Here is a 12296-nt window from a genome sequence, read left to right as displayed (position 1 = left end):
TGAATGGTTGAAAAGGGTGTGGAAAGTGGAGATGTGTGTGTGTGTGTTATAGATGAAAATATTGCAATTCCTAAGATTTTGACAGCAATGTTTCGTTAACCATTAGAAGATATTCGACTTTTGCGATTGATTTTGCTGTTAGAAATGGAAGAATATAACACCTTTTCTATATAACCCTGTTCATTTGTAAGCATTCACTATAAAGTAGTTATTGTCTTCTAAGTTATTTCCTATTCTTCCCATAACCAACAATGTCGTACATAGGATAAAAGCAATGACAGATCTTTATAGCAGTGATAGGCAACTTATAAAAATGTGTGTACAAAACATGGGGAAAGGACCAAAATTCTTTTGCAAAAGTTTTTACAGAAAACTAAATTATAAACTTGGTTATAGACGACTGTAGACTAGCTTGTATACTAAGATATAGACTAGACATTATAGTAGACTAAAGCAAAGTTCATTTATAGATTTTAGAATATACTGTAGGCTAGATTATCGACTAGACAGTAGGCTAGACCGTAGACTAGACTATAGATAAGACTATAGGCTTTTCTATGGACTAGACTACAAATTAGAGTACTGACTAGGCTATAGACTCGGCAGTAGACAAGAATATAAACTTGACAAGATTATTGACTACGATTTTGAATGGACTATAGCTAGACTTGACTATAAGCCAGACCAGGAAATAGAATAGGCTGTAGATTAGACTATAATAGAAATTAGCCCATAGACAAGCCTAAGCGACAGACTATACTGTAGACTAGATTACAGGCTAGGTCTTAGACTAGAATATAGGCAAGGCCTTAAACTGGGCTTACTTACTTAGACTTACTTACTTAGACTTACTTACTTACTTACTTACTTACTTACTTACTTACTTTCTTACTTACTACTACTACTTACTTACTTACTTACTTACTTACTTACTTACTTACTTACTTAGACTTACTTACTTACTTACTTACTTACTTACTTACTTACTTACTTACTTACTTACTTCTTACTTACTTGCTTACTTACTTACTTACTTACTTACTTACTTACTTACTTACTTACTTACTTACTTACGTACTTACTTACTACTTACTTACTTACTTCTTACTTACTTGCTTACTTACTTACTTACTTACTTACTTACTTACTTACTTACTTACTTACTTACTTACTTACTTACTTACTTACTTACTTACTTACTTACTTACTTACTTACTTACTTACTTACTTACTTACTTACTACTTACTTACTTACTTACTTACTTACTTACTTACTTACTTACTACTTACTTACTTACTTACTTACGTACTTACTTACTTACTTACTTACTTACTTACTTACTTACTTACTTACTTACTTACTTACTTACTTACTTACTTACTTACTTACTTACTTACTTACTTACTTACTTACTTACTTACTTACTTACTTACTTACTTACTTACTTACTTACTTACTTACTTACTTACTTACTTACTTACTTACTTACTTATTACTTACTTACTTACTTACTTACTTACTTACTTACTTACTTACTTACTTACTTACTTACTTACTTACTTACTTACTTACTTACTTACTTACTTACTTACTTACTTACTTACTTACTTACTACTTACTTACTTACTTACTTACTTACTACTTACTTACTTACTTACTTACTTACTTACTTACTTACTTACTTACTTACTTACTTACTTACTACTTACTTACTTACTTACTACTACTTACTTACTTACTTACTTACTTACTTACTTACCTTACTTACTTACTTACTTAACTTACTTACTTACTTACTTACTTACTTACTTACTTACTTACTTACTTACTTACTTACTTACTTCTTACTTACTTACTTACTTACTTACATTACTTACTTACTTACTTACTTACTTACTTACTTACTTACTATACTTACTTACTTACTTACTTACTTACTTACTTACTTACTTACTTACTTACTTACTTACTTACTTACTTACTTACTTACTTACTTACTTACTTACTTACTTACTTACTTACTTACTTACTTACTTACTTACTTAATAACTTAGATCCTTCCTTTTTTCGACATTATTCTTTTGTTCTGCACTTATACTTATTATTTATAAAAATACCCTTAAACTGCCTTCATTTCTCGAGTGTAGGCTGGTTATTGTGGTTGTTAAAGAGGAATTTTTTTTTAAAGCTACTTAAGTAAATTACACGGGAAACAACAACTATAAAATACCAAATGGTATGTAATTTCTTAACAAGCTTAAGCAATAAACGTTAAGCATAATTTTCTTATAACCAAAACTTAGAAAACAACAAAGAATCTTATAAAACTCAAATTTAAAGCATTCTTAAAGAAATTATTTGCAATTTTTCCCCTTAAAGCCGCTTAAGCTGTAATAAAGATTACTGCTACAAAAAAATCAACTCTGCACAACAAATTGTTGAAAGTTAAAAGCAATATAATGTTTTGTAAAAATTACAAACTTTTACTGTAGTGGAAAAAAGCAATAAAATAGAGAAATGGAAAATCATAGTTTAAGGGGGTTAATTAACATATTTTTTTTCTACAATTTTCTTCTTTACTTTTTTTTGCAATTAAAAACCTAGACTGTTAAGAGTATTTGAAACACCCTGCTGTTTTTTTTTAATGAGAATAATTAAACTTCAAACAGTTGGTTGTTGGTTTGTTGTTGATTGTGGGTTTGTTACTTTCACGTTTTTTTTTGTATTGTAAAGCTTGATTGAAAACCACAACAACTTTTCTGTTGTGTTCATAGAAGAATAATTAATTTTTGTTCTCAATATTGCAGTTTTATTTCAAAATAAAACATTTTCTTTTATAGAAAATTTTCCTCATTGCTGGCATAGAAATTTGTTAAAACCTATATGGTGAGACTGGTAGTATATTGAAATAAATATGTGTCACCTAAAAACTGTACAAAGGAGACATTATAAAAAAAAGCCGCTATTGAAAATAACTTTTGTATGCAAGCACTTTGTTTTAGGAAAATTTGTAAAGAGTATTATGTATATTTTGTAGTTTTAAGAAATCATTATCGTAATTAAAAAATAAAATTTCATTTAAATTAATATATGAAATGAGAACAGTCTGGGGCAAAGGAGGGAAGTTGTGTAAATGGAGTAGGAAAAACATTTTAAAATTGCTGTCACATTCATACAGAAAACACTATTGTATGTGAGATTTTTGGGTCAAAAGTAAATCCCGTGAAATATAAGACTAAGAAGTCCACAAATAGATACAGCCAGGAACCGATTTCACAGTATCTTTAGTAAAAAAATGCGTCTTTAAAACGTTTTTTTTTTTAAGTTTTTAGAATTTTCCTTTTCCCTTAACCCCACATGTTAACATTTTTCCTATACAATCCCTTAACAAATTAAATTAATCGTTTTCATTCCTTTCACATGATATATACTATCACAGTACTCCATTTTAAATGGAAAAAACATTTACAACAATCATATGTAAAGAGAATTTTGCATGCAAACTTTTATTTTATTAATTGTTGGAAATTTTTCATTTTAAGTTTCAACACATTTGGTCAGTACAGTGATTAATGACCAAAAACACAAACAGACCTTAATTTTGTGATTTTTTTTTCGTCATTTTTAAAAGCGACTTTAAATGTTTATAAAGACCTTTAAACATAAAAGTTTTGGAAAACAAAACTTTATGGCAATATTTGTAGATTTATAAACAACAACATCAATCATTAACGAGTACTTTCATCTAAATAAACTTTTAATCAGTAGTTTTAAATAAAATTTACATTAAATCTTACAAAATTGTTTATTGAGAACAAAAATTAATAGCGGCACAAGTTGTAAACAGTTTATTTAATACAAATGACAGTTGTTTATAAGCAGTGTTGCTTACTTCTTAATAATTAATACATTTAAACACTAAAAATCGCTTAAAACGGCTTCAAATATATGTGAAAGCTTTTAAATAATAAAAAACTATTAAAACAATAACTTCGTAAGTGATTAATTAAGTTCTTAGTGGCTTATAACTGAAATTTTGTGTGGATAAAGTCCTTAATAAACCAAAAAAAAAGCCATTGATATTTTTATGAATACTAAGGTTCGAAAATTTTTAAAAAAGTTTTGCTGTTTAAAGATTAAACATTAATTGAACGGGGTTTCATTTATAGATTTCTGAACTTTATTTCTATTTTTACTATAGAGTAGACTATAGATGAGGCTATGGACTAAACTGTAGACTTAACAAGAAACTAGACCATAGATAATAGTATAGAGTAGACTATACACTAGACTATAGACTAGAATATAGAGTAGGGTATAGACTATACTATAGCCTAGACTATAGGCTATACTATAGCCTAGACTATAGGCTAGACTACAGACTTGACTATATACTATACTAAAGGTTGGACTGTATACTAGTTTACAGACTGCATTGTAGGTAAGACTAGACTATAATAAAGACTCGATTATAAGCTAGACTGTAGACTAGACTATAATAAAGACTAGATTATAAGCTAGACTGTAGACTACGTAATAAAACACACTCGACTATAGACTATACTTATTATAAACCAGACTATGGACTAGACTAGGTTATAGACGGCAAGACTGTATATTAGACTGTGGACTATAAATTAGACTATAGACTGCATAATAAACCACACTGGACTATAGCCTACACTATAGGCTACAGGCTAGACTACAGACTATACTGTAGACTGGACTATGGACTACACTGTTGCCTAGGATATATGCTAGACGTAGACTAGGTTATGGATTGCATTGAAGACTAGACAGTATACTAGAGTATAGACTATATTATACTCTAGACTATAGACTACATTATGAAACAGATTTAACTGTAAACTAGGTAGACTACAGGCAAGGTTGCACGTACTTATTTACTTACTTACTTACTTAATTACTTACTTACTTAATTACTTACTTACTTAATTACTAACTTACTTACTTACTTACTTACTTACTTACTTACTTACTTACTTACTTACTTACTTACTTACTTACTTACTTACTTACTTACTTACTTACTTACTTACTTACTTACTTACTTACTTACTTACTTACTTACTTACTTACTTACTTACTTACTTACTTACTTACTTACTTACTTACTTACTTACTTACTTACTTACTTACTTACTTACTTACTTACTTACTTACTTACTTACTTACTTACTTACTTACTTACTTACTTACTACTTACTTACTTACTTACTTACTTACTTACTTACTTACTTACTTACTTACTTACTTACTTACTTACTTACTTACTTACTTACTTACTTACTTACTTACTTACTTACTTACTTACTTACTTACTTACTTACTTACTTACTTACTTACTTACTTACTTACTTACTTACTTACTTACTTACTTACTTACTTACTTACTTACTTACTTACTTACTTACTTACGTACTTACTTACTTACTTACTTACTTACTTACTTACTTACTTACTTACTTACTTACTTACTTACTTACTTACTTACTTACTTACTTACTTACGTACTTACTTACTTACTTACTTACTTACTTACTTACTTACTTACTTACTTACTTACTTACTTACTTACTTACTTACTTACTTACTTACCTTACTTACTTACTTATTTACTTATTTTATCACTTACTTAATTACTTATTTTATTACTTACTTAACTACTTATTTTATCACTTACTCAACTACTTATTTTATCACTTACTTAATTACTTATTTTATCACTTACTTAATTATTATTTAATTGCTTATTTAATTTGCTTTTTTCTCTTTTAGCCACTGAAATCCGCTGCCAGGAAAAATCTCGTGGTGGTTTGAGTTATGAAGTAATTTTGGCTGAGCCAGCTCCTAATGTAGCCGTACCCAAAAAACCCGTTACACCCGGCAAAAATGTATCAGTCGAAGAAATTGAGCAAAAATTAAAAGCCGCCGAAGAAAGACGTATTGTAAGTTTTACTTTAAACTAAATAATTTCCAGCAAAATTTTTTAATATTTTTATTTTTTTAATAACAGTCTTTGGAACAAAAGAAAATGGCTGATTTATCTTATAAATTGGCTAAAATCGAAGAAGCTACACGCAAAAAAGATGAAATTACCAATGAATTCATTAATCAAACTAAGGAACAATTGGAATCGAAAATGGAACAACATGTTGAGAAACGTGAAGCTATCATTAGTGACTTGAAAGAAAAGTTGAAGGTAAAAAAAGTCAGCTTTTATTGAAAATTTAAAAATTGTAATAAAATATTTTATTTTTTCTCGCCTTAGATTCACTCTCAAGAAATTGAAAAAACTCGAGAACAATTGGAACAACAGAAATACATTGAAAAGATTGCTATTGAGGAGAAATTAAAATCTGCTCAAACTTTGCGTGATGAAAATATCAAGAAAATGTTGGAACGTCTAAAGGAACATGTAAGTATTTTATTCTCTTTAACTATAAAACTCTATTTAAATTCAATAACAACGGCACTTCCAAAAGCACCAAATCCATTAAAATATATAAAAAAGAAAATTCAAATCATTGTAAAATATATTCAAAACTCATGTACATAGAACTCATACTAATTTTATAACAAAATTGTTTATTTAATTTTTATTTAAGCCAAACATTTTAAACATTATTTTAAAAAGCACTTTAAGTTTGCACTCATTTTTTCTAAAAAATAATCCAAAAAAAGGCTAAAAAATATAAAAAACACAAACAAGACTCTAAAATTCATTTAAAATCCTATCACTTACACTCACCTAACCTAACAGTCATCTGTCACACCTACTCCCTTACTACGCCCACAAAAATTATTCACCCTCTCTTTATCTCTCAATCACTCACCCACCCACCTCTTGTAAATGTTTCATTTTTATCATTTATGTTTTTTTTCCAACTTAATTTTCAATATAATTTTAGAACACTGTCAAAATTGCTGAAATCAAAAATCAAATTGATCAATTGGAATCACAAAAAATCGAGGAGAAGGCCCGCATTATTGAAAATAAATTATATACCGCTGAACAAAATCGTGAAAAGGAGATACAAAAGAAAATTGAAAAAGTTCATAAACTCGTATGTTTCTCTCATTTGTGTTTCTATTTCTCTTTTTTTTTTGTTTTTGTTTTTGAATTATTATAAATTTACATGTTCATTCAACAACAACAACAACTACTACAAATTTCACAAAATTTATGTACAATTTTAGAATTTCATATTATCAGTTTTAGAGCTTTAAAATAACAATTCAAAAATCATATTTTTGTTTGTATCATCATGGCTTTTTGCTGTAATTAATTTTGTTTTTATCATGAAAACAATTGTTATTCATTAAAATCAATCTCATGGAATTCAAGTTTTTTTTAAGCGTTTTGTACATATTCAAAAACGTTTTAAAATCTGTTGCCTACTATAAAGACTTACTGCTAGACCATAAACTAAACACAAAACTAGAGTATAGACTAGACTATACACTACACCATATACTAGGATATAAACTAGACTATAGACTAGACCATAGACTAGACTATAGACTAGACCATAAGCTGAACTATAGACTAGACTATAGACTAGACTATAGACTAGACTATAGACTGGACTATAGATTAGACTGTAGACTAGACTATAGACTAGACTACAGACTGGACTATAGATAAGACTATCGACAATACTATTGACTATACTATACACTAGACTGTAGACAAGAATATAGACTAAACTTTTGACTAGACTAAAGACTTGACTAAAGACTAAACTATAGACTAGACTATAGATTTGACTAAAGACTAGACTTGACTACAGACAAGACTATAGATCGACTAAAAGATAGACAATAGTCTAGACTATTAACTATTGTCTACACTATAGATTAAACTATAGACTAGAATATTGACTACACTATAGACTAGACTATTGACTAGACTCTAGACTTGACTCTAGACTATAGACTAGACTATAGACTAGATTATGGACTAGATTATAGACTTGATTATAGACTAGATTATAGACTAGATTATAGACTAGACTATAGACTAGACTATAGACTAGACTATAGACTAAACTATACACTAGACTGTAGAATAGACTATAGACTAGACTATAGACTAGACTATAGACTAGACTATACTATCGACTAGACTATAGTGTAGACTATAGGCTAGACTATAGATTAGAATATAGACTAGATTATAGACTAGACTATAGACCAAACTAGAACTGAACCAGAACTGATCTAGACTGAACTTGAACTGAACTAGAAACTGAACTAGAACTGAACTAGAACTGAACTAGAACTGAACTAGAACTGAACTAGAACTGAACTAGAACTGAACTAGAACTGAACTAGAACTGAACTAGACTGAACTAGAACTGAACTAGAACTGAACTAGAACTGAACTAGAACTGAACTAGAACTGAACTAGAACTGAACTAGAACTGAACTAGAACTGACTAGAACTGAACTAGAACTGAACTAGAACTGAACTAGAACTGAACTAGAACTGAACTAGAACTGAACTAGAACTGAACTAGAACTGAACTCGAACTGAACTAGAACTGAACTAGAACTGAACTAGAACTGAACTAGAACTGAACTAGAACTGATCTAGAACTGAACTAGAACTGAACTAGAACTGAACTAGAACTGAACTAGAACTGAACTAGAACTGAAATAGAACTGAACTAGAACTGAACTAGAACTGAACTGGAACTGAACTGGAACTGAACTAGAACTGAACTAGAACTGAACTAGAACTAAACTAGAACTGAACAAGAACTGAACTAGAACTGAACTAGAACTGAACTAGAACTGAACTAGTACTGAACTAGAACTAAACTATACACTATACTGTAGACTAGACTATAGACTAGAATATAGACTAGAATATAGACTAGACTATAGACTAGACTATAGTGTAGACTATAGGCTAGACTATAGATTAGAATATAGACTAGATTATTGACTAGACTATAGACGAAACTATAACTGAACCAGAACTGATCTAGAACTGAACTAGAACTGAACTGGAACTGAACTAGAACTGAACTAGAAATGAACAGAACTAGAACTGAACTAGAACTGAACTTGCACTGAACTAGAAAATAGACTAGACTGTACAATACATTATGTGTTAGATTATATATTTAGATTAGGGTATAGATTAGGAAATAGACTAGACATATCTTAACTATAAACTAACCAATAGACTAGACTATAGACTAGACTATTGACTAGTCTATAGACTAGATTATGGACTTGACTATAGATTAGACTATAGACTAGACTATCGACTTGGCTATTGACAAGAATATAAACTAGACTAATGATTCGATTATATACTTGGCTAAGGACAAGACTTTTGACTAACTATAGACTACCCTGTAGACTAACCTATTGACTAGGCTGTAGTCTAGACCAGATTGTAGACCAGACGAATTCTAGACTGTAAACTCGACTGTAGACTAGACTATAGACTAGACTATAGAGTAGACTATAGAGTAGACTATAGAGTAGACTATAGAGTAGACTATAGAGTAGACTATAGAGTAGACTATAGAGTAGACTATAGAGTAGACTATAGAGTAGACTATAGACTAGACTATAGACTAGACTATAGACTAGACTATAGACTAGACTATAGACTAGACTATAGACTAGACTATAGACTAAAGACTGGACTATAGATCCGACTATAGACTGGACTATAGACTAGACTATAGGCTAGACTATAGACTAAACTATAGACTAGACTATAAACTAAACCACAAACTTTACTACGGACAAGACAATAGCCTATAGATATAATATAGACTAGACTTTATAAAAAATTTCAATATTATTCAACAGATTTTAAAATATTTTTATATAATTTCCATAAAAAAACTATTCAAATTTATTGCAAAATATGACTTCAATTAATATTTTATTTTCTTGTTTTTAACGCAAAACAGGAACGTCGTGCTGAATTGGTACGTCAAAACAAGGCTGCCGCCCAGCCACAACAATTGAGCGAGGACAACAATACAGCCATTGCCTCATCCGGCTAGAAGATGAACTAATAAAACGTATGCAGAGAAGAAACAGTTATAAAAGAAAGAAAGATTTTACGATTATTTAAACAAACAAACAAAAACATAAAACAGCACTACGAAAACTGCTTCAAAAAATAAACAAGAAAATATTAAAATTAAAAAAAAAAAATTAGAAAACTTTTTTTTTTTTTTTGAAAACTTATAAAAGTTTCAACAACAACATTTAACTGCTAAAAACCGTTTAATTAAAAAAAAAAGTTTAACAAAAACATAAACTATATACTCAAGAAATTTCAGAAAAAAAAACAACATGAAAAAAGCATATAATCCCCCACTCTCTCTCTAACTCTCTCTAATAAAACTACTAATTAAACAAAAAACAAAATAATAATAAAATAATTATATTTTTCATTAACAAATATTATTATTATAAAAAAAAGAAAAAAAAGCTGATATTATTAAAACAAAATATTAATTCAAACTAACAACTGGAAGTAACAATTTAATAAAATTAATTTAAACAAAATTGAGGAGAAAAAAAAAAAATTTTCTTTTTTTTTCAAAATTTGAAAAAGATTAATAATAAAATAAATTAAATAATATTAGCAATAATTTTCTTTGGAAAATTAAAGAACTTGATTTCATAAACAAAACAAAAAACAACGGCACATAAAATATTAGTTTAAAAACAAACAAATAAATAATTTTGAAAGAAAAAAAGTATAATTTTTAAAGAAAAACAAAAATTAAAAAATAAAAAAAGGTTTAAATTAGCGGTCTTTGTATAAAAATATTGTACAACAAATTAAACAAAGTTGCTGACAATTAAAACCTTTTTTCAGTTAATTTCAATTTATTAAAACTTTAGTTTTTTTTCAAATAAATAAAATAAATGAATTTGTTTTTTAAGTATTAATAACATATTTGCTGTAAGTCTTTTTCAAAAATGACCCAACTGCTTTATATTGTATGTAATAATTTATGTATAATTTTATTTTCTATATTTTTTTGAATTTTGATTACTAATTTTTAAGATTATTTTTGGAGTTTTTTTTCAATTTTTTTTTTATTTAAATATAAACAAATTTTGTGTAAGTTCTTTTTAATAAAAAAATATAAATAAAATGCTTCAAAAAAATCAATAAAAAACATTATTTAAACAAAAAAAAAAAAACCAAGAGTTTTATTTCTTTATTTTTATAAAATTCTAATTCTTAAAAAAATTAATTTAAATAAAACAGTTTTAAATAAAAAATAAACAAAATTTTCTAGGCATTTTAAGGTTAAAAAAATGTTTTAAGTTTTTTATACTTTAAATAAAAATGAAAACAATAAAAAAGTAACAAAATGAAAATTAATCATAAAAAACTATAGACAAGACTACAGACAAGACTACAGACTAGACTAAAGACTAGACTAGACTATACACTAGACTATAGACTAGACTATAGTCTAGACTATAGACTAGACTACAACCTAGACTAGACCACAGACTAGACTATAGACTTGACTATAGACTAAACTATACACTAGACTAGATTATAGACTACACTGTAGACTACACTATAGACTAGACTATATACTAGACTATAGACTATACTACAGCCTAGACTAGACCACAGACTTGACTGTAGACTAAACTATAGACTAGACTATAGACTACACTGTAGACTACACCATAGACTAAACTATGGACTAGACTATATACTAGACTAAAGCCTATAATACAGCCTAGACTAGACTATAGACTAGACTATAGACTACACCATAGACTAGACTATAGACTTGACTATACACTAGACTATAGACTAGACTATACAATAGATTAGACCATAAACTAGACTATAGACTATAATGTAGACCATACTATTGACTAGATTATAGACTAGACTATAGACTAGACTATATACTAGACTATAAACTAGAATATAAACTAGACTATAGACTAGACTATAGACTACACTATAGAATAGACTATAGACTAGACTATAGAATATACTATAGACTAGACTGTAGACTAGATTACAGCCTAGACTAGACCACAGACTAGACTATAGACTTGACTATAGACTACTATAGATTAGACTATAGACTACACTATAGACTAGACTATATACTAGACTAAAGACTATACTACAGCCTAGACTAGACTATAGTCTAGACTATAGACTAAACTATAGACTACACCATAGACTAGACAATAGACTTGACTATACACTATAGACTATACAATAGACCAGACCATAAAGTAG

General features: G+C 28.1%; 1 protein-coding gene across 3 annotated transcripts in view; it reads left to right on the top strand.

Annotated features, from left to right (window-relative positions):
* The window catches only part of LOC119608635 (stathmin), an 84912-nt gene extending 74611 nt beyond the window's left edge, over window positions 1–10301 (top strand). For 2 of the 3 annotated variants that reach the window (XM_037963127.1, XM_037963128.1), the window contains 5 exons: window positions 5801–5970; window positions 6039–6224; window positions 6294–6440; window positions 6934–7089; window positions 9964–10301. In XM_037963127.1, coding sequence (XP_037819055.1) covers window positions 5801–5970; window positions 6039–6224; window positions 6294–6440; window positions 6934–7089; window positions 9964–10059 — 755 coding nt within the window. In that variant the 3' untranslated portion in view covers window positions 10060–10301. The remainder of the gene's footprint in view (window positions 1–5800; window positions 5971–6038; window positions 6225–6293; window positions 6441–6933; window positions 7090–9963) is intronic. The other variant, XM_037963129.1, reaches the window with a different exon arrangement.
* Window positions 10302–12296: the final 1995 nt, after the last annotated feature.

Source organism: Lucilia sericata, unplaced genomic scaffold, assembly GCF_015586225.1.
Source record: "Lucilia sericata isolate MDLA Ls3-8-SP2 unplaced genomic scaffold, ASM1558622v1 Contig000862F_arrow, whole genome shotgun sequence".
In the NCBI taxonomy this organism is placed as follows: Eukaryota; Metazoa; Arthropoda; class Insecta; order Diptera; family Calliphoridae; genus Lucilia; species Lucilia sericata.
This window is presented reverse-complemented; position numbering and strand designations above follow the sequence as displayed.